The 22591-nt window shown below is 52.2% G+C and overlaps 2 protein-coding genes across 5 annotated transcripts in view; both read left to right on the top strand.

Moving 5' to 3' along the window:
• Window positions 1-2483, top strand: part of AP3D1 (adaptor related protein complex 3 subunit delta 1) — a 45395-nt gene extending 42912 nt beyond the window's left edge. Inside the window, exon 32 of the mRNA XM_072845216.1 lies at window positions 333-2483. Within this exon, the coding sequence (XP_072701317.1) occupies window positions 333-428 (96 nt within the window). The 3' untranslated portion in view covers window positions 429-2483. The remainder of the gene's footprint in view (window positions 1-332) is intronic.
• A 3690-nt stretch (window positions 2484-6173) lies between these two features.
• Window positions 6174-21508, top strand: MOB3A (MOB kinase activator 3A). Of its 4 annotated transcripts, XM_072845241.1 has the most exons (5): window positions 6190-6326; window positions 16128-16267; window positions 16786-17341; window positions 19189-19391; window positions 20096-21508. In XM_072845241.1, exons 3-5 carry the CDS (start codon window positions 16924-16926, stop codon window positions 20123-20125), a joined length of 651 nt encoding a protein of 216 aa, XP_072701342.1. In that variant the 5' UTR covers window positions 6190-6326; window positions 16128-16267; window positions 16786-16923; the 3' UTR covers window positions 20126-21508. The 4 variants fall into 4 exon arrangements, with proteins under 4 accessions (XP_072701341.1, XP_072701342.1, XP_072701344.1 ...); XM_072845240.1 differs by lacking the exon at window positions 16128-16267 and having other exon boundaries at window positions 6174-6326; XM_072845243.1 differs by lacking the exons at window positions 6190-6326; window positions 16128-16267 and adding an exon at window positions 11929-12034.
• The last annotated feature ends 1083 nt before the right edge of the window (window positions 21509-22591 follow it).

Raw genomic sequence — 22591 nt, 5'->3', positions numbered from 1 at the left:
TGCAGCCTTTCCTATCTTAACAGAAAGAGGGAAATATTCCTGTCTAAATCATCCAGGGACACCACAGGCAATTTAATTCACCTGGCCCATCCAGCAGTTTTTGCTGTGCTACTACCAAGCTTGTACCTCCCCGTGGGCTTTCTGTTGCCCAGCGCGTACCTGGTGGGTAGTAGCAACGCTGATGGCTTCCCCAGACTGACCTCTCAGCTAAGCCTGCTTCGTTCCTGTGCAGGCTCCACCGGCTGTTTCCACTCCCTGAGCTTGGCTGGGAATAAAATTGTCCTCGCTTAGAAGAGGAGCTAATGGATTTCTTTTTTCTTTTTCTTTCCAAGGGAGAGAACTCTGTATCCATAGATGGGAAATGTAATGATTCCACCCTGCTTAGCAACTTGTTGGATGAGATGAAAGAGACATTGTCCAAGTGCTGAATGTTCCTTATAAAATATTCCAACTACAGGAAACACACCTAATGTGTAAAGACGAGCAGACCCACGTGTTAAGTTTCTCCCTCGTACGCATGTACTATCCTGGGGCACGTGCTTTTCAGTTAACTCCACCATTGTTTGCAGTTTAGACATTTTAAGGCTGTATGTTACCTTTTTATTTCAAAACTTTTTACAAACTGTGGTGTTAACCCTTTCTAGCCCAAAGAGATCCTGGTGACATGACTGGAGGAGGGAGGGGCGCTATTTATTCAGCAGCTCATGATGATCCCATAAACCTTGCCATCTGCGTGGGGTGGTGGACTAAGCAGAATTTTATCAACAGTAGCACAGAGTCTGTTGCTTGTGCTTATCGCCGGGGAAGGTTGTCTTGATCCTTAGCCATGGAATATGTCTTCAGGGCTGCTGTAGTTGATGTATATTTCTAGCAGAGGCTGGTGCTGGACCTGAAGGCCTCTTTTTTTTTTTATATATGATTTATTATTATTATTGTTATCTCAAGATCTATTGTGATCAGCATATAAACATCCTCCATCTCCTTGAGCTAATCCAAATGAGCCCTGTGAGAACTGGGATGTTTGAGTTTCTGTTTATAGTAGTTGCCTTGAGCCTTAACCTTCTTTTAGTGACAGCTGAAAGAGAGTGAATGCATCACATGCAGGCTGAAAGTGTTACTGTTTGGTTCTCTGCTCCTGTTGACCATGCCCGCAAATGGAGTCTATCATGCCTCTCCCCTTTGAGCAGTCTCTGCTGATGTGTTTTATGAGTCCACTTCAATTTCACATTCCTGAAAAGTTAGGGTGTAGCAAGAAACTGGAAATCCAAAGGGGTCTGTTCCTGCTTTTTTATCATTTTGCTCACCAGCTGAGGTTGACCACTACCAGGTTAGAGAAACGCCCACACATGTAATCCTTTGTACTCTGAACAGTTTGCAGATACAGCCCTGTTCCCTCCCTCTGTGCTGTGAAATCAGAGATGTCGTGCTGTCTCAGTTGTCCCCGTAGCGTCCCGTGGCCCTGCCCTCGCAGCAGTGGGTGCCGATTTAGCAGCGCAAGTGTAACTGGGTCCCTGCAGCAGAGCTCTCCCTGCCTGGGTGGCAGGAGGGAGGGGTTGGTGAGGAGCTGCAGACTTGTCTCTCTGGCAGGTGACTTCAGAGGGAAGAACGGGAGGGTCTGCGAAGTGAAGCCCATTCTGCACTATCAAAATCTTTTGGAATCCCTGACTGGACAGCGATGTCGCTGTGTCCTTTACAGAGATGCTTAATTGATGTCTTTCTCCAAAATCTCTTGCTTTTGATCCCCCCTCATTCTTTTACTTGCTGTTCCATACCCAGCAAACTGAGAACACACTTGAACGGTTTTGCTTTGAGGCACGGGTCAAGAGCTGTTGGTTGCTGTTCCCAGAAGGGTCCCCAGGGAGGAGCTGGGTTGGTCTGCACTTCTCCAGCACCGCCACCACTCCGACGGGTGTCAGCAGTGCCCAGCAGAGCTGAACTAAAACCCTACGCAGGGAACAGGATGAAGTGTTGATCTTATCCTGTGGGTGAATGTCCCGTACTTCAAGTGTGTCTTGTGCTCTTTACACTCTTCCCTTATTAGGGTATTTTTGCAAAGGCTCTGCTGTGGTTTTTTGGTTAGGACCAGCTTCGTATTTGGACCACACTTGTGCGCTGCAGGAATTTGTTTGCAGCAGGCTTCACTGCTGGTGAAGTGGTAGGTTTTGGTATTGGTCAACCTCCCTTGGTTAGCCAGTTTGTGTATTAGAAACTGAACATATTAAAATTGTCTTAAAGGATAATGTTCCTCAATTAGTGTTTTTTTAATTCATGGATGAAAACTGTCACTTTAGCATGTAGAGTCTTCTCTTACAGAATCCTGTGCAGTGATTCTAGAATTTGAAACTGTATGATGTGTTACATTCACAAATTTATTTGCTATCAACATTCCCTCAAAAAAAAAAAAAAAAAGAAAACAACATACCACAAGCTGCTGTAATGATTTTGTGTCAAGATGATCCAATAAACTTTCAAAACAAAGTTAAATTTTTGGCTTTGTAAATAGTCCTTTTATAAGACCCCTCCAGTTTGTATGGACCCAAAAACATGACATGGATGTACTCCAGCTCTGAATGCTTGTGTCTTTAGGGAAGGTAAGAGGAGTCTTTGCAGGAGGTAAGAACACGTCTACCACCACTGTGTAAGGTGGTGGGTTTTTATCGGCTGGGGACTGGTGTGCATCAGCGAGGGGAGTCCTGCTAGTCCTGTATCCCTAATGTGCACATCACGTACCCGCTCCGTCAGCGGCAACAGCTCGAAGGCATGGAGCACATGAGCAGAAAAGGAGTCTGTAGTGAGCGAGACTGGAATGATGCTGCTCTTCATCTCTTCTATTTTAAACTGACCTGATTTTTACAGGCACCAAAGCTTTGATTCCTACACACTGAATAACTAACTGGTCAGGCTGTCAGGTTTTAACACTCCTTTGGAAGGCAGCATTGCAAGCAACAGTTGTCGCTAACACAGAAATTACAGGGAAAAAAAAGGTAATTCAGACAACCTCAGTTAAAGCTGCATTAATGTTTTTTTTTATCACAATTGCAGCTAAAATCTAAGCACTTGTGAAACTCAGAGCTCTGGCCTTAATGAGATGTCTGGAAAGTGAAGGACAGAAGTCAGCTCCTTCTGCTCTTCCTCTCAGCCTGGCATCCAGTAACATTTGTGACGGAAACACGGTAGCGTTAATAGGAGGATTCAGGTCCAGTACTGTCGCAACAGGAGCTGAGGCACTGGTTTTGCTGATGCTCTCAGTGGTAGCTAGTAAGACCAGAACCTGTGAAAATCATCTCTTATGACAAAAAATTGGTGAAGGCTCTGGAGCACAAGGCTGATGAGGAGCGTCTGAGGGACCTGGGGTTGTTCAGCCTGGAGAAAAGGAGGCTGAGGGGAGACCTCATCGCTCTCTGCAACTGCCTGGAAGGAGGTTGTGGAGAGGTGGGGGTCGTCTCTTCTCCCAGGTAACAAGTGATAGGACGAGAGGAAATGGCCTCAAGTTGCGCCAGGGGAGGTTTAGACTGGATATTAGGAAATTTTACTTCACTGAAAGGGTTGTCAAGCACTGGCACAGGCTGCCCAGGGAAGTGGTGGAGTCGCCATCCCCGGAGGGATTGAAAAGACGTGTCGATGTGGTGCTTAGGGATGTGGTTTAGTGGTGGACTTGGCAGTGTTAGGTTAACGGTTGGCCTTGATGATCTTAAGGGTCTTTTCCAACCTATACGATTCTGTGATTCTGTAAAAAAAAAATAGAGAGAGAGATATATATATATATCTGGGGCTGCGTAGTCAGGAGCTACCAGCTCTGCACTGAGCAAAACCTGTGGCTTGCACTAGCTTGTCAGCCCTGTTACTGGTAGATGAGCTCCTGCTGCAAAGGAAGGACCAGGTCATTTGTTTTCTGCATCCAGTGCGAGTCCAATATTGCAATCCCGGACTGGCCTGCGGGGAGGCTGCCTGCTTGCTCTGCCACGTTGTGGGACTGCACAAATCTGATGAAATGGAATGAAAACAACAACCACCCATCTCTGAAAATGCATGGAAAAGAAAAACCAGCCCAAACCCAGGAAGCACTTGGAGTGAACATTGAGTATTTAATGAGCTGCAGGACCTTAACAGTGAGTTGACAGTGAACCCAGCACCGTGCACTTCTGGCTTTGAACAGTAAGACAGGCTCTTGCCCAGCGCTCCGCATTTACGTCATGTCAAAATTCCCTGAGCAACCGGACAAAGAAAATCAGTCCTTATCCAAGTGTGGTTTTGCACACAGTATGTTATGAACAAGTGCATAAAAGAAACGGTGCTCTGCACCATCTGCACCACCCCAGAGGTCTGCGGTTGCAACGGTTTCATGCCAAGTCTTGGGCAGAGCTGCGTCTATTCCTTGGAGGTACCCAGCCATTGGCAACTGCTCACCCTGGAGAGGCACCGACGCTGCTGGAGCAGCTGCCCCAGCTCCTCCCTTGGGCCACAGCCCTGCCCTGTACCCGGGCTGCCGGCGCAGGCTGCCCTTGGGAGCAGAGAGTGGGATCGGCCGCTCTGCAGGAACATCCGAGGTGCTGGGACGAGGCTGCGCTGCCCCGGGCCCCCGGGAGCAGCCGGGGGCTCGGATCAAGGAGCTGAAGCCTTCACCCCCGGGTGCTGCCCCGTGTCTCCCGGGCTGGGCTGCGAGCACCACGGGCGGAGGTGAGCTGGGGGTCCAGGGCTGCCAATTTGGGGCGGCCGTGGGGGCAGCTCCCCTGTGGTGCTAGCAAAGGGGCAGGAGCGTAGGAAAAACACTCCAGGTGCAGGACCCCAGGGAGACGGGAGGGAGCTCTGCGGGGTGTGGGGAACGGCTGTGCTGTCGGCATGGTTTGGTTTTGGGCTTCCCAGGGACTTACCACCTGCGTTTGACTTCTCTCATTCTGATGTTTGTGAAAATTTCCCTTTGAAGCAGCAGCTGTGGTTCCTGCTACTTCTCTTTTTTTTTTTTATTCCTTTAAACTTCAAGTATGTGCAGGTCCCTTCAGCCGCTCCTGTTCAACCAACTGCCCCGGGGTCAAACCAAGCCAGCTCAAACCACTCGTAACCCCCGGCCAGGGTCTGAGCTGGATCTGGCTGCAAGTCTGGCCTGACTCTGCCCGGCTTCACCCTCTCCCGGGGCAGGACCACGGCTGCATCTGGCTCCTGATGGTGCCAAAACCACTCTCCAGCTCCTCCCCTCCGCTGGACTCAAATTTGAGTCCCCGATGGACTCAAATTGAGCGCTGCTGGGCTGAAAATCAGAAAAATAAGAAAGTTATTGGAGTGACAGAGGGCGGGAGGTGCCGGCAGCGAGCTGGGCTTCTCGGAGGATGGCCTGAAGGCAGCTGGGGCTGGAAGGATGCTCCTGCTTGGCGAAAGAGGCATTTTTTGTTAACGGTGTCGCTGGGGACCGGCTCCTCAGCGCGATTCTCCGGGCACTGATGGGGTCCCACGGCCCCGGGCTGCGGGGGGTCCGGAGCGGGCCCTTCCCCTGACCTTACGCCGGAGCCGTTGCTCCATGAAACCCGGCCGGACCCCAGAGCTTCCCGATCTTAATTTAATTTTTGCTTCTGATTTCTGAGCATTTTTGCCCTTTCCAGGGCCCCTCGTCACGCTCTTCTGTCCAACCACGTTAAGAATTCAGGCAAACCTTCCCCTGGCTCCATCGTTTCTGCCGCGGCGTGCCGCGCTCCGCTGCCGGGCTCCTCCGCTTTTCATGGACAATTTATAATTCCACCGAGGGGCTGAGCAGGAGGCCCGGCGGGGGCTGCAGCCCCCCGAGCATCCCGGGGCTGGGGTACGGCCCCGGGGCCGTGGGCTGCCCCTTCTCCCCAGCTCCAGAACAATAAAAATAATAAATAAAATAAGTTAGAATAAAAGAAAATAAATTACATAGAAGAAAAGCAATAAAAGAAAGTAGGATAAAAGAAAACAAGAGTAGACCAAGAGTAAAATAAAAATAGAGTAAAAGAAAAGAGAGTAAAAATAATCAACTACAATAAAATAAAACAAAGTAAAACAGAATAAAATAAACGATCGTCTCCCCAACGACGTCCGCGGCGCCTGCCGCGGGCCTGGGGCCCCGCTCCCTGCCCTCCCCGGGCCCGTCCCCGCCCCCGCCCCGGGCCCGCCCGCGGGAGGAGCCGGCGGCGGCGGGGCGCGGGTGGGCGGGCGGCCCCTTTAAGAGGAAGTAGGGCCGGCTGCGGTGGCTGCGCGCGGAGAGGGGCCGCGCGGGCGACCGCCAAATTCCGCGGGGCGGGCGGGGGGCGGAGTGCTGCGGCCGCGCGAGGGGCGCCGCTTCCGCGCCGCCACGGGGCAGCTGCGAGAGCCAGGTGAGGGGGAGCGGGGGGCTGGCGGGGCTGTGGGGGGCGCGGGAGGCCTGGAGGGGAGCGGCGGGCAGCAGGGCCCTGGAGGGGCCCGTGGGAGGGGGGGAGCTTGTGGGGCCCTCTGGGGGAAAGGGGGCCTGGGGGGAGGCCGGGGGGGTCCCTGGGCCGGGGCGGCCCCGGGAGGCGGCCGGGGCAGGGCCCGGGGCGGGTTCCCAGCCCTGCCCGGGGGTCACCGTCCCCGCCAGCCCCCCCGGGGTGGCGGCGCCCGGGCCCGCCCGTGCCGCAGTGGAGGGGCAGGGGCCTCCGCGGGCGGTGCGGCGGCAGCGGGGTGGTCCGGCCGAAACGAGCAACCTGTTGAACTGGGACTTGTAAATCTCCTCTCTTTTTTTCCATTACTTCGATATTTCTTTTTTTTCCCTTGGGCGGAAGGCAGTTGCGAGCGAGTTTCTCGTGGCTTTGTGCTCACCGAGCTGTGGTCCGTCCTGAACCCCCTGCTCTGGCCGGGGGAGGAGGCCCCGGAGGCCCCCGCTGTGCTCGCCAGAGCCCCCGGCCCGGCCCGGCCCGGCCCGGCCCGGGGTGTTTGGGAGCCGGCGGTGTGCGCAGAGCGTGGCTCCGCTGGTGGTAGCGTGTCCTGGAGGAGAAGCGTCTTCAGGGGGCTGCTGCGGTGCCTCGCAGCGGCTTTCCTGAGCAGAGACCTGGCTGACGGTGTCACCTCCCCTTGGAAGGGGTCCTGGGTGGTGGTACCTGCTGCAGTCTTTGCTAGCAAATTAAAAAATCTCATAATAAGGGAAAAAAAAGCAGCGCAGAGAGTAAGGGTTTTGCCGGTGTAACCGTGAAGTTACGGTCTTGGATACTCTTGTATTTTATTCCACTTCTTTCCCCCCTGTCCTTCTCTAGCTATGCTAAGAAATGTTCCTATTGTAGGTAAAGGCATAGTCCTGAAGTTGAAACTCCTCAATCTCTTAAGTGCTTGGGGAATTCTCCATTTTTTTTCTGATTGTGGTGAGCTGCAGCTCAGCTGTCATGAGGGAGAACTTGTGATGCTTGAAAGCAAACTCTTGCTCTGCTTCTGTCCCTGGCTATGAGGACAGGAATGCTAATCTCACAGTAGCTGCCTCTGCTGTGATCTGCAGTACAATAACCTCAGCTCCTTCAAAGAAAACTGTTCCTGTGTGTGAGAGGGACAGACAAAAAGGAAAGGGCAGGAAGTCCTCTGGAGTGAGAGGAAAGAGGGATTTGAAGTTGTCCAGCGTGTGCCACAAATGTTAGGAAAAAGCATCTCTGTCACGGACTCTGGTGCTGGTGAAAGGCAGGATCACCTTCTCCTGGTTCTTGGAGCTGAAGAGTGGCCACACTTTCTCGATTTCCATCCCTTCTTTGTTTAAAACCTCTTTCCGGTCTGGAAGTCTTCTGCCAAGTTGCAGGACAGGGAGGGATTTTTGCTAGGAGATGTGAAATTTCCCCAGCCACCTGTTTATCACAGTCCCCAGGGCTTCGTCCGTGAACTCTGCTTCCTTTCCGAGCTTTAGGCTCGCATCCAACTCTGTATTTATCTATTGGCGTTTCTTGGACTGTATATTCCAGCTCTTAGATTCACTTTCTGTCTTAGTCACGTATTTGTGAAGTTAACTTGGGCAGGAGGGCGAGCTTGTAACCTTTTAAAATCCCCAGAAAGGGAGGAGAGGAGTGCTGGGGCTTCATGCCAGCTTGGTGGTGTGGTAGCAAAAACTGGTGCTGAGGAGGGAGCCGAGGTGCTGAGCAGGGAGCTGGTTCCCCGTGCCTGGCTCACCTTTCAGGATCTGGGATGCTCTTTTGGACACGTTACTTGGTGTTGCGCAGTCAACTGTGTCATTGTCAGAAATGGAAACGGGCTCTCCTGTCCGCTTGGCTGAGGCTTAGGGAGCTTGAAGCACACTCAGCATCTTGAGCAAAGTCCTTTTTCATGACTTCAGCTGTCCTCTAGTGCGGGAGCTGTTGGCCAGATGCTTCCTTGTCCACATTTGGCTCTAACATGGCCCTTTCATTGATGTGATGTGAAGTACCACCCGAACTGAAACGGTGCGATTTAGTCCCATTTGTGGAGGTTGGACTGTGCTGACCGTGTCGTGTTTCGTGACTCATGCTTTTCTGTTAAATGGGCCAGGGATCTCCATGGCCACAGTACATGGAGGAAAAACGTTTCCCTTGTCAACAGTGAAAGCATGGGGGGTCAGAGAAGAGAGGTTGCAAAACCTAACCAGTCTTGTGCACAGCGTTCAGATCTAGGGAAAGGATTGCCTTCAACTTCTGAGTTTTAATTTCTTTACAAGACAGGAAAGTATTTTGTGATACTTGAGCCATAAATGCTGCTGTAAGTGGATCCATAACCAGCTTTGCTGGAGGTTTAGGAGCTTATCTTTAGAAATACGTAATGTCCAGCTAATGCTTCAATAAAGAGTGCACCTTGGGCTGCGTCTTTATCCTCCCTTTTCCAGGTGCCCCTGGGAGGCAGAGTTATCTGCGACTCCTGCTTTGGTCTGCTGTTTGCTTCCCTCTGGAGCTGGGGTTGTGCTGTTCTGCTCCTGATGAAATGGTAGAGGGCTCTTGGGCAAATTGTTGCTCTGAGTACATGAAGTGTCCAGGGAGCAGAGGAGAGGAACAGAGGCAGCGAAGGCCAGAAAAAAAACACTTTTGCAAGTGTGCAAAGCCAGTGCAAAAGAATCCATCACACTGCGGCAGCTTTGACTTCTTCCAGAAAAGTCTGGATGAAGTCCCTAGGTGCTTGGCTTTGTTGTTGTTGAGTCTATTTGAGAAGAGGCAAAGGTGGTGACGCTGCCGGACGTTCCCGTGTGCTGCCGGGGTAGGGCTGTGCCGCGGTGGAAGCATCCTGTTGCGACCGCGCTCAGTGCTCGCCCTTGCCTGCTCGGGGACTGCGGTGCTGTATTTCCCGGGTTCCGGGTGGATTTGGGTGAATCACAGCTGTGGCTGCATGCCTCTGTGCTGGCTCCGAGGGAGCCCGCGGAACACAAAATGAGCTAGCGCCTTCCAAAACCTGTTTTCGTTTGAAGCAGGAGCTGAGTAAGGCCCATGGCTGTATTGAAAGCCACTGTAATTTTTTTCTTCATCTTAACTGCAAGATTCTCTTGGGGCTGCTGTCTGCGCCTTTTTAAATTTTTTTTTTCTTCTTTTTCCTCTGGCTGTGTGGCGGGAGGTCTTATGATGTGGTTAGTCTTGAGGTGATCTCTAGCTCCATATCAGTGGGCTTATTCCTTGCCTGGAGACACGCAAACATGTTGGGTTACTGCCATATCTCCTCGTGGAGGGGAAGAGCGAGCCTCGTGGGCATCTGCTTTCGGCAAGAAACAATACTGCTTTTCTTCCGAAAGCATAATACTAACACAGGGAGAAGAGAGATTTGTTGGTGGGATTAGCCCTGCCATGGGAAGGGTTGGCCTTGTGGCCAGCTCGTGCTCCAGCTCAGTCCCTGGGTGAAGGAGCTCATAGCCCCGGCATCTCCTGTGATCTTGAACCCATAGCCACGCTGTTCAAATAGTGCCTCTTGCTGTAGTCATTTTATCAGCCTAAGGCACAATCCGTGCTCCAAACCGGTGTTACCTTTTACTTGGGTGGTGGCAGATCCCAAAGGTAGAGTAGATGAAACTGCTGTTGGTTCAAAAATATCCCTGCCTAGTGAGGACGATAATGTGGAGCCTGCAAAAGCAGGAAAAAACATGTAGCTCACAGCTTGGACTCAATGAATATCACGCTGCCCCTTATGAGTCCTCCGGTCGGGACAAAGCCAGGCTGGAGGACAGTGAAAGTCCTTCCCGAAGGAGCAGGCTGCAAAATATGGCCCCTCAGACCTCAAAAAGAGAGAGCCGCTTTTAGCGTGCCGTCAGCCTGTGGTTTATCCTAGAAATATTTGTCTGTGCAGTTAACCTGTCTCCTGGAGTCGTGACCCAGCTTGTCAGCTTAACGCAGCGTCTGCAAAGCCTGCAGCGGATTAGCTCTGCCTCCACATGCAGCCGTCATCCCGGCATGGACGTGTGAGCACGATCTGTGGAAACCTTCCAAAATAGCTGCGGCTCTGACATTGCAATAGATGCAGATGTCACGTAAGAGGCAAGAAAATTGGCCCTAAATCAGTAACACTCAGGGCTCTGATAGCTGTTCCTGCTATGCTGCAGTAATTTCTAGGCTTTCAAATGAAGATTTTTAAATTGCAGCATCTGCTGTCTGACCTTCCCCTTTTGGGGAAGGGAAAGTAGTAGGGGTGGCCTTTTACAAAGTGACTTTCTCGTGTGGCTTTTCCACCCTCTGTGGCTGTGGGGAGGATGCCTGGAAGGCCAGGGGGGACAACCCACCTTGGAAATTCGGTCTTCTCGCATGCAAAGTTTGAAGGCGATTGAGCCTTCTCGCTCCCCTGCCAGAAAGGATCGTCCAGCCCCATCCGTGCTCGTTCCTTTACCTGCCTCCCATCAGCATCCGCTTCTGGTGCGAGCTCCATCGCACAAAACCCGTAACGTCCCTCTCGTCATTGCCGTGTGGGCTGGATCTAAATCCTGAGCTCAGACTTGGAGCAATAAAGGGCCTGCTCATCTGTCCTGCTCGTGATGGTTGAGAAGTGCCTCTTGCTGCTCGCTGACCTGGGCTTTCCACTCGGTGCAGCAACGTTTCCATCTGGCGCGGGCTGCGGCAGGCAGCTGCCTGATCGGCTCTGCCAGAGCTGCTGCGCTTGCGTCCGTTGGGTCTCCTCCTAACCCAGCTATGGCTTAATTTAACAGGGCTTTTCCCTTTATTATATAAACTAATTTGAGTTTAAAATTGGTCTAAATGTATAGCCTTTCAGGGGAAAAAGAAGATACCGATTAAAGCCCAGTATAACTATTTTTGGTCTTTTATTATGCTGTTTCCTTTTCTTACGTATGCAATGCAGATCGGCTCTGCGTTTGCATGGCTTAGAGGCATGTAAAGAGACTGTCCTGCTCTTCAGCAAGCCTCTTTCTGGGAAATGCCAGGAGAGGGGTGTCTGTACAGTTTCTTACTTGGGAATTTCCAAATTGTGCAGCAGATTTAAATTGCGGGGTGCGGGGGGTGGCTGGCGACCGGCAGGACTTTCTTAAAACTGACTTTATGGTGAAATATAAAGGGCTCTTTGTTTGCCTAAACCTTGGGAATTCAACATTTGAAATGTGCGTTTCTGAGTGGCTCTGTTAAGTGTGTTGCGAAGGCTGCTGCTAAAGCAGTTTCCAAAAGAAAAACGTGGATATTGTCCTCCAGAGCAGCAGAACGGACTCGCTGCTCGTGTCTCGCCCAGCCTGGGGCCGTAGGTGCAGCTGGGCTGGATCCCCCCTCTGCTCCTTCTCCTTGAACTTCAGAGCAGCTTCTGCTGCCAGGAGCAGAGCATGGAGGAGAAACGAGCAAAGGCGACGCTGAGGGTAACGCTGGGCCGCCGGGCAGCTGCTCGGCTCTCCTCGTGCAGCAGCGTGGAGCGATCTTGCAGGAGGAAAGGCAGAAACACCACGACAGAGCTCGTAGAGGGGAATGATTAGCTTTTGGGAAAACATTGGCAGCTCCCTGGGCCGGGAGGCCGGACTCGGTGCCAGACAGGAAGCCAGCTGACGTGGAAGTGCCGTCTCGCCGGGATTATGAATGGCCAGGCGTGCCTGCCGCAGCCGCGCTCGGCCCTCCTCCTCTGCCCCACACGCTCCTTGCCCTGCCCTGCCCTGGCCGAGGTAAGCACGGGGACAGACCTTTCTTTCTCATATCGTAAAACAATTAAAAAGAGCAGCCGAAAACCTCGTCCCGTCAAGGCGAGCTGTCTTGTTTGTTGCTAGACTGGCTCCCGAGGCACAGAAACTGGCTGTCATTAGTGCCAGTCCAGCCCTGCTTGCCATAATTGGTCTGATCCTCGCTCTCCGTATTAAAATCTCTCCTTTGATTGTAGAAAACCAGGATCATCTTGTACCAAGAAATTGAGCTAGTGCAGAATGGCTGTGGGAAGGTATTTGTGGAGGTGTGGGGGGAGTTATGGAAAAAATGTGCGTGTGTGTCTGTCTTTGCTTTTTTGTTTAACTTGTCTATTTTGAAGCCGCTTTGCTTCTCAGGCGTGCTCTGTAAATTTGGTTTTTACTTGAAGCGCTCGATGCATCTGATATATTGTGGCTGCTTTATCAGATTGGCACGGGTGGTTTTGTGTCCTGTATTGGAAACTCTGGCCTGAGCGACAGGCATTAGCGGTGAGTAAGGACGCTGAAAATGGCTCGGGGGGAAGGCGGGGTTCGTTGCTCCCCTCTCCCTTCCGGGGAGACGGGGTGACTTGGCACAGGCTCGTCACCGAAGGGCTGCAATTATAAGCAGCCACAGAAGGAGCTTTCGGCTGGACTCGGTGTGAATGCCGAGCAGCAATACCATATCGGTATCATCTCGCAGGACAGCAGTGTGGCTTCCCTAAAAGGAAACTAGAGAAATCAATTCTTTTGAGAAATGCATTTCTCACTGGGGTTTGCTTAAGGGCTTTCTTACCAGTGAAGCAGCAGGATGTGAGCCGCCCCGGCGCTGGGGTCACTGGGAGGGAAGTGGCCGCGCGTCTGACCCCTCCCCAGCCTGCGGGAGCCTTCGGATTGCAGCCGCGCATGAAATGGGACTTTTTTTTTTTTCCCCTCGCCTCTTTTGAAAAAGGAAGCTCTTTGCCTCAGTGCTTGCAAGTGCTCGTAGAAGTTGCAGAGACGGGCTGAGCAATTGCAAGAGTAATCTGCGGAGGCTAGAAACGCAGGTAGGAGCTTGCTGACGTGCTGGCTTGCTTTTTTGTCTTTCCTGGCTGTTGTTAAACCCCTGCACGGTGTTAGCGGTGGAGGGGAGCGCTGGGTGTTGCTCGGGGCAGGCGCTGACGGAGCAGTCATGGGACTCCTGGAAGAGGGTTTTGGGCCGTTCTGCCTCTGCGGGGAGGGCAGGATCCGGCAGGAACGCTGCTCACCCCTGGAAAACCTCGGAATGGCTGCAGCAGGCTTGCAGGGGAAGGCGGTTTCCAGGTGTTTCAGAGAAGGTGACTGTCTTTCCTTTTTTCATACCCTTTCTGAGCTGTGTGTAAAAGTAACCAAGAGCCAGGGGAGCGACCGCCTGGGCTTCCTCTACCCGGAGCCTGGTTTTAAAGTAAGGCAGCACTGCGTGATCCACCGTTCCTGGCGAGGGAAGAGGAATGGCACAGCGATACACACAGCCCTGCCTCGGATTGCCATCAGCAGAAATCAGCGTTAGGACTGGAGCTGTGAGAGCAGAGAGGAAGGGGAGAAAACGAGCTTTTGGGAAAGGGAGGGCCAGGCCTCGACACCCTCGCTAGGCAGGCAAGTCGCCTCCTTAACTGCTCCTGAGCCGCTCCTCTCAAGTCCTTGGGAATAGCGAAGAAGCTGGAGGTTTGTTTGTGCTCCGCACAGCCTGCCATGGCGTGGGGCTTTCTGCGGCGGTTGTGTGATCTCGGAGGGATGGCCAAGGTCCTCTCGGAGCACCGGTGACGTGTGCTGTAATCTTGGCTGGCTGGAAAGGAGGAGTAAACAAAATGTACTGCAAGTCTCTTTGTGGGGGATTTTTTTTTTTCCTCATCTTTGAAGCTTGCAAATACCATTCAGGTGCTTTGCATGTCCCATATCCTAATTGTTCCTAACCTTTCCTTTCTCTTCTATGCAAAGGCAGTGTTTTAGTGCTGCCCGAGCTGTGACTCCTGCCTGTGGAAGTAGGTGTTGTACGTGTGATATCATATTCAAGCAATGTCAGGGATGCTTTTGGTCTCTGTGCCTTCCCCCCCGCCCCCTCCCTAGAGCTAAATGTTTCTTTTAGCTCAGTTGCAGTCAAAGACCATAATTAAATAGGCTGTATCTGCTTGAAGTCTTAGCTACTCATTTTGCTAATGCCTTCGGACAGATGCTGAATCGTCTGAGAGACGATTGCTGCTGTGTCGAGCTCCCCAGTTCTCGTGAATGATGTCTCCGTAGGAAGAGGAAGTTGTTTGTAGGACAGGTACTGCCTCAGTAAGAAATAAGCCATATTAAAAGTCTCTCCACCCTGCTCAAATGACAGTTTCTTCTGGCAAATGGTCGGTGTTTGCTTCTTGATGTGTGTGGCCAAGCCCAGGGGATGTTTTGTTTTTTCCCCCTGAAGTTTTGCCATTCAGTTTTACCTCGCCCTCTTGTCTGTGCCGGGCCCTGCAGCCACGGCCTGACCCCTGCTCGAGAAACACGTCCTTGTCCAGCGGAAGGGACGGTGCCTGGCTGCAGTCTTGGGCCAGCACGGATGCAAGTGTGGTCGCTGCAATCGGACAGATCTTACAGAAAATAAGTAGGAACAGAGTTGTACCATGCCAAGGACGCTGCCAGTCCTCCGGGGAGCTGTATGGAGGGAGATGCTCGTGCTTCTTTATGGCTTGTTTGTTTTAAAGGATGTTTCTTTCTCCATCTCCAGTGTAAGGAAATCATTGCATGCAAGTACTTCTCTGGGACTGATTTCCTGCTGGAAATAGCTGCAGACTCAGCACCTGCTCTCCACATTGCTCATTACTTAGGGGCTGGTCCTGCCTTTGCTCCGGACGTGGCATCGTGGCGGGGTGGGCGCAGTCCCCTGGTGCTTCCGCCCCGCCGGGTCACCTCGGCGTTTTGCCGCAGGATGTGGTGAGGCTGTGACACAGCTCTCAGTAACCAAAGCTGCTGCGTCGTGCTCAGATGTCCCTCCGCGCCGTTTGCTACTTCCTCTAACCACGTCTGTGGTGTGATCAAACACCTCCTAAGGACACATTTTCTGGGGGTTTTCTTCTTTCTTCTTTTCTTTTTTTGACTCTCACACGGTAGCTTACGGGGTCACAGCAGCTGTTTTAGCAGTGCTGTGCGCAGCGAAAGCATGCGTGCAGTGAATTCACCTTGCAGCCCAGGGTGGATCTCGCTGAACCACATTAAAATGCTTTTTTGGTTTCTCCCAACGTGTCGTGGCCCATCTTGCAACAGGAGTTTGGATCTCTGCTCCTGCACAGAAGAGGTTTACTGAGCCCGTTCCCGCAGGAAAAGCAGCACTAGGAAAAGTCGAGCCTGTTCTTAGTGGGACGAACTGAAGTGGTTTGGGTTTTCTTCCTTGCTGTAATTAAGTAAGAAAACAAGAGGCCTTGGTTTAAATCTTTTTAATCTCTCTCCAAAGAAGAATGCTGATTAGCGCTATGCAGCGTCTGTTAGAGATGGGCTGAACTGCAGCAAAGGTAGCCTTGACCTTGAATTTGGGATTTTCTTGCCAACGTGTGAGGATACTATTTACCTATTTGAACAACACTATGGCTTCACAGAAATCTTAATATATTTCTGCTTGGTGAAAGGGATTGTTTGCTTGCTTTCTTATAAAATCATGGAAACTTACTTGCCAGATTGGGTAAGGCATCAGCTTTAGTTAATTTCTGTTACTTTATTCATTTCTCTGTCCAGCACATGTAAAATCATATTTTTGGTACACACAGCTTTCTGCCTTGAGCTTCCATCAAAGAGCAGCTTGACACAAATTATACGAGGGGATGGATGTGGGAACAAAGGAGGTATAATTAGCTACAGATAAACAGAGCTGTGTTTCTCGTCAGCATCCTTTCAGATCTTAACTTGTGTCTCACTCTCTTGGACCTAATTCTTTTCCACAGACTGGAAGAGGAAGGCGAGCTTTCCCTGGTCTTCCAGCTTTCAATCAGCCTTCAACTTGAAGTGAGCTAAACTGAAATGAAAAATATGTTTATGGTCTGTCTGCACCTGCAGAAGAGGCTGTGGCTGCTCTTAGAGCTGGTGTTATTTCAGGATACTCTCTTTCCAGGTGCCTGAGCTGAGACTTCTTCTTCTTCTTGTTCCCCTCGCCCTTTCGTGTCCTGTCTTTAGCGCTACGACAGCGCACACAGCTCCTGCTCAAACAGCTGTTTTGTTGGAGTACCTCTGGCAACAGATCTCAACTTCATTGTAGGTTGTCGTAACCTTACCTTTTCGGTAGGCTTGTTTCCAAAGGGTGGGGGAAGCGTAGGTGAAAAATCTGACCCAGGTAAAACCCGACTTGTTTTACCCTTCTTAACTATTTGGGGTACTGGAGCTGAATAGGTGGTGGAGTTTCTCCTTGTTTCTGTGGGGTTTGGGTCTGTTGGTGTGGTGATGTTGGGGTGAATGGCAGCCATCTTCTGCAGAGCCCGCACCTCTTTGCTGTGGGGCTGGTTCCCTCGTCCCCACGCTGAGCGTGTAGGGAGACCTCGCAGGGGTGGCTCTTCGTTCAGCCCGGGTCACCTCTGACAGCCGAGCCGCCGCTCTGCTGCAAGCTGGGCTGTAAAGAGAAGGGGGAGGAAAGAAAGCTGACGTTGGCTTCCCCCCCTTCTCGGATCTGGGGCGAGGGCCCAGATGGTATCCCAGTTCTCTTCCTATGGGATTTAGACAAGGTTTCCTGTTGAGAGAGCTGCTCCTAATCGCTGGCCTTCTGTGCTGCGTTGCAGATCAGGACCAGATGAGCAGAGGGAGGTTTCTGTGAAGATCAGAGTCGCCCCAGCCCTGCCCCGGGAAGTGGCCAAGCAGCGCTGTGTCTCCGGCTGTCATCGCTACGGACCTGGAAAAGAAAGAAGAAGAGAAGAAAAATGTCCCATGCTTTAAAGCAAGTGTTCAATAAAGACAAAACCTTCCGGCCCAAGCGCAAGTTTGAGCCAGGGACTCAGCGGTTTGAGCTGCACAAGAAGGCTCAAGCCTCGCTCAATGCTGGCCTGGACTTGAAAGTTGCCGTCCAGCTGCCGCCGGGAGAGGAGCAGAACGACTGGGTGGCTGTGCACGTGGTGGACTTCTTCAACCGCATCAACCTGATCTACGGCACCATCAGTGACTATTGCACAGAGCAGTCCTGCCCCGTCATGTCAGGGGGACCCAAGTACGAGTACCGATGGCAGGACGAGCACAAGTACCGAAAACCCACGGCCCTGTCTGCTCCCCAGTACATGAACCTCCTGATGGACTGGATTGAGGTACAGATCAACAACGAGGACATCTTTCCCACTAATGTTGGTGAGTTCAGTTCCAGTTGCAGCTGGGCAGAGGGAGGCTGGTGCAGAGCCTTCTCCTTTGAGCCCGTGGGTCCTGTTTCTGTTCCAGGAGATGCTGTTGCACAGGTCACCCTTGTAGCAGAGCTATTTCCTTTTGTGCTGCTCAGAGGCTGGCAGTGTAGTAAGCTCTCCCAAGCACCTGAGAAACTTCAGAGCTCTTCTGGAGTGCTAAAATACCCAGAGCTGTACCAGATCCCATTTGGAGTCATGGATACCTTGAGGAAAGCCAAGCTGAGCCTAGGCAGCGAAAACAAGAGGCTGCTCGTAGAAAAGTCAGTCTCTGACATGACTCTTGAGTAGTTCATGCTGGACGTGGTCTCCTGAAGGACAGCTCTTTTAGAGCTGATTGCTAGCTTGGGTTCAACATGCGTGCTCTGCATTGGCCTGGTGATGGTGGCCACGTTTCCATAATTAGCCTCTTTGTTATTGCAGGCTGGCGTTAGCTGACTCTGCCCTTTCTAGCTCAGTGCTTCCTGGCGTGCACTCGGCTGTTTGTTGCAGCTGGGTGGGATGCTGACATGTGCATGGAGGGAGGGGCGGTGTTTCATCTATTGCCAGGGTGATGGAAATCAGAATTTGGCCTAAGACACCTAAATCTGCATATCCAAACGCAGCTTCGTGTACTGGCTTTGGGACAAAGATTGTTGGGGGTTTTGTTTATTTTGTGCTGAGTAAGATGTGAGAATTCAGTACCTAAAGCATTAGGTAAATATGACTGATCCCATTCAGAGCTCCCATCTTCTGCGACGCAAAAGACAAGGCGCAGCAGAGCTCCCTCCCTCCCTCCTGCCCCAGCGTTCATCCCGTCGAAGCTCTGATGGGACGCAGTTGGCCCCTGTTTGGGACACGTCTGCCACACAAGCACCCACGGGGCTCCTCCACCCGTGCCAAAACTCTGCTTAAACCTGGTGTTGAGTGGGCAGAGGGGGGGGCAAGGCCATAAACAGCCGGTTCTTCAGGCAGCTGAAACACTGCAATCCTCCCCACCTGTTCTGTCACCCAAAAGGCTGCTGTGTTGCCTTTAGTTAGGACTCTTCTGCAAGACTCTCTGGGGACTATAAGCAGGGTGTTTGTTCTGTTCAGGGAGGCAAGACAAGTTTCCAACAGCAGGAGGGTTGTGGGTTGTTTTTTGTTTTATTGTTACTGTTGTTTTCAGCTCAGCTTTTTAGCAGACTCCTCACCCTTAACACCGACTGAAATGCCACAGTTCTTGCAGAGCACTGAAAGGGTTTAACTAATCCTCGTTCCTCCAGAAACGACCTGTGTGAACTTTAAACTGTAATATTCTACTGAGATCGCCGGTTGGCCAGACTGGTTTGCTGCAGGGCCCTGGCTAAACAAATCCTAAAGAACTGATGCCTTTAAAGAGGACCTTAATGTCTTTAATTTTTAACCAAAGAGCTAAAGACATATCAAAATAAGAGATAACTGTGGGGAGGTAACAGCACCGACTCTTTCTTTTGGGAATTTGCTTGGTCATGTCTAGTATTTTGCACTGTTTATATAAACATGCCAAATAGGAGTAGAAGAAAACTCTCTCAGACTGAAACAGCTGCTGGGAATCTCCAAGGCTGGTCTCTTGCTCTCAGTCGCTAGCAGCAATTGATGGCATGCAGCAGTCTGTCACTTAAGAAATCTGTGCTTTGAAAAATCTGATCCAGATGGAAAGGAAAAAGGATAGGGGAACTGGAAATTACCAGGGACAGAAGCCCTTTTGTCTCAGTCTGTCCATTTTTATCAATTTATTTTAGCCCCAAGGAACCAGTTAACTTCGCCAGAAGTTTCTCATGGTTGTGCCTTCCCTCCCAGGTACTCCCTTCCCCAAGAACTTCCTCCCGGTGGTGAAGAAGATTCTCTCCAGGCTTTTCCGGGTCTTTGTCCACGTCTACATCCACCATTTTGACAGGATCACCCAGATGGGGTCGGAAGCCCACGTGAACACCTGCTACAAGCACTTTTACTACTTTGTGAAAGAGTTCAATCTCATAGACACCAAGGAGCTGGAACCACTGGTGAGTGTCTGGGTGGGCTCAGGGTACACGTTGGTCTGTCGGGGTCTGCAGCCAGCGCAGAAGGGGTGGGCTGGGGGTGGAGGAGTCACAGAGGTCTCTGGTACCTTCTCAAAACTTGATTGCCCAAATTCAGGACATCGGTTGGCCTTGCAGTTTGACTGTCAGGAAACTGTGAGTCAGGACATGCAGGCACAGCTGAGCCAGGGTCATTCGGGCATCGGCTGGGGGAAGTTGACTTGTTCTCCAGCAACTTCCTTGCGTTTCCAGCAGCTGGCTTGCCTTGTTTGTGTGCGCTGCATGAGCCCGGCACTGTTAGCCGTCCAGGATGCAGATGGCTAAAGCCCCCTCCCTGTGCTTACTTCCCATGCTGGAAAGCAAGGGCAGCACCGCTGCCTTCACAAGGAGTCTGGAGGATGGAGAAGGTGACCAGTTAGACCTAGGAGGTGGTGATGGTGTTTCTAAAGCCATAAGCAACAGCAGACTGCAGAGCCGTTGGCAGTGGAAGGGTGTCCTGCCCGTGCCTGGGAATAGGAGTGGTGGGGGGAACGGGGACCTGCCCAAACCGGAGCTCTTAGTAACAGTGTCACCACGCGCCTGAGAAGGGTATTTACGACTAAACAAAGGTGAGGTTTTTTCATCCACACCCTCACCTGGCAATCTGGATCTTCATTCATGGTCCCTTGTCTTTTCTGTCCCTTTGACAGAAGGAAATGACCTCCCGGATGTGCCACTGAGATCAGACCTTCCTGCTCCCACCTCGGCGTCTCTTCCGAGGACTCCGAGTCCCACTCCTGTATTGGAGACGTGATTCAAGGGGAGAACAGAGACGTTTTGTTAAAGAAATCTATATATTTTTAATGAGTTTCAATGTAAAACTGTGATATTGCAGGAATATTTTTTTAAAGATGCTCTAGATAAACTAGTTTTTTATAGTAATTTCTATAAAAAAAAGAAAATATTTTGGGCCACTTGGTGGAAATGCTCACTCTTTGAGGAGGGAAGAGCCACCCTGTACTGCCTCTTCCCATCCCCTCACTGCGGCGGCACCAAGCGAGCCGAGCCAGATGCTTCAGATAGAGCCATGTCGTGTAGCTGGTGCTGCCATGGAAGCGGTACTTCCATCTGGACACCCATTTCCCACCCGCGAAGGGAGGTTACGTGGGGACTGGGGAAGAAATGCTGGTGTACGTGGATCCCCGGGGGTGCTGTTTGGTTCCAGCACCTCTTCCACTGGCTCTGAGTCCAGACTTTGGACAGAGCTGCTTTTGTGCTCGCCCTCCACTTGGCATCCTGGCCCCAAGGCTTTGGCCCTCTGAAAGAAGTTGGACTTGGGTTTCTTCCATGGCTAGGCCAGTGCTGCCGCTGCTAATGGAGCCTATGCTGGAGCACTGCTGGGGTGAATCTGCTCTTGCCTCTTACACCAGCTCTGAGCTGAGCTTCTCCCTGTGCACAGCCCAGCTGCGGCTCTGGGTGCGCCGTCCCCACGGGGGACGGGGATCCACGCCGGCAGCATTAGGCCAAGCAGACCTGTGCCTCGTGGGAATGAGCAGAGGGAAGGCGCTGGGACAGGCGTGGGGAAGTCTTCTTCTCAAACACCTGCACTTCCCCATCTCCTTGTGGTACGCTAACCCTGCCGAGAAGAAACTGGGCTGCTTGCCCTCCGGCCTCACTTACTGGCTGTGTGTGGACCATTTTCTGCTTCCCATTAGGGTACGGAGCCTTCTCCCTCTTCCCGAGCAGCACGTCCCCACTCAGCTGCACCCGTCTCGTAACCGAAGTCTGGTGTGCAGCCAGAGACCGCTAGCCTTGCCTGCTGCTTGTCCAAGCAGCTCCGCTGCGTGACGGGAGCTTTGCAGTGCTGCTGAGGTAGGTAGATAGGTCTACCTAGCATTTGGGGGGGGAGTGGGGGAGCAGGGTTTACAGTAAGAGAAAAGGTTTCTATGAACAGTGACCAAACTGTACCACTAACCACTTCTTCCTTACAAAGTTTTTCTGTGTCCTGGAATCTCTGTACATAACGTGACTCTCGTTTCTTATACTATCGTTAGGACACTCATACGAATACCACTATAGTTCTCTGAAATGGAACCAATAAATTATGTTGTATTTACATAGCACGCTCGGATTGCTAAACGTCTCATGATTACACATTCGTCAGAGGCTTTCTATCAGCAAAACAAACATGGTGTGTTTGGACTCCTCGGGAAGTGTGCTGGAGAGCTGTTTCCTACAGTTGCTAAAAGCTCTTGGGTGTGTGCTCCTGGCGCTGCTGCCCTGAGGTTTGATTCCTCCTGCTCTCGAGGGGCTGGGGCCGGGCTGCTCCGAGCCCCACGCTTGTTCCCAGGGCTGTGGGGCAGAGCGGGTGGGTGCTGCAGCTCAGCCAGCAGGCTGGGGTTGTCCTGACTTGTCTCTGCAATGTCCCTGTATGCGGGGGCTGATTCTCCCAGCCCTAAAACTTGGGTGGATGTGGGCAGGAGAAGTGAACTCAAGTTACCAGCTTGCTGATGGGCTCTTTGTTACCACTGAAAGGAGCCGTGGGCATAGCCATCGAGGCTGACGGACTAGATTTGCCAAGGCTCTGCATTCAGGGTCTGCAAGTTATTTTCCTGGCTGGGAGGGGACTAACGGGCTTCCCAGCTGTAGCTCCTGGCTGTATCAGACCTGGTCGTGCCCTGCCTGCACCACCCGGTCCTGCCCGCTCCCCTTGCATGGCTGCCGCGTGCTCCCTGCCCAGCGGAGGAGCTGGGCCCTCCCAAGCCCCCTCCGGCCCCTCTCCTGGATTTTTGTGGGTGCAGCTCAGCTGGAACCATGTCTCCCCCCAGCCGGGTGCTGCCAGAGGGTGCAGCGTGGCCCCGCGGTGCTGCAGCCGGAGCTCCCTGTGGAGCTGAGACCCACCACTGCTTGGGAGAGGGTGCAGCAACACCCCCCAGCCCCTGGCATGCCCCAGGAGCAAGGCCCAATCCTGTGAACAAGCAGGGAAGGACACAAACCCACACGGACCCGAGTGTTGGGTTGTGGTGGGGCTGCAAGCGGGCGCTGAGCGGTGACGGGTCAGCTCACATCGTTTTTCATCTGCTTTCCCTTTCACACCGACCTCGGATGCCACAAGCGCATGTCTGGGGGTGTGCGGCACCCATCCGGCTGCCACCCACGGGGCTGCAGGGCGCTGCCTTCCTCTGCCCTCCCTTCCTTTTCTGGGG

This window comes from Ciconia boyciana, chromosome 24 (genome assembly GCF_034638445.1).
Source record: "Ciconia boyciana chromosome 24, ASM3463844v1, whole genome shotgun sequence".
Lineage (NCBI taxonomy): Eukaryota > Metazoa > Chordata > Aves > Ciconiiformes > Ciconiidae > Ciconia > Ciconia boyciana.
The sequence above is the reverse complement of the archived record's forward strand: the minus strand, read 5'-3'. Positions and strand labels throughout refer to the sequence as shown.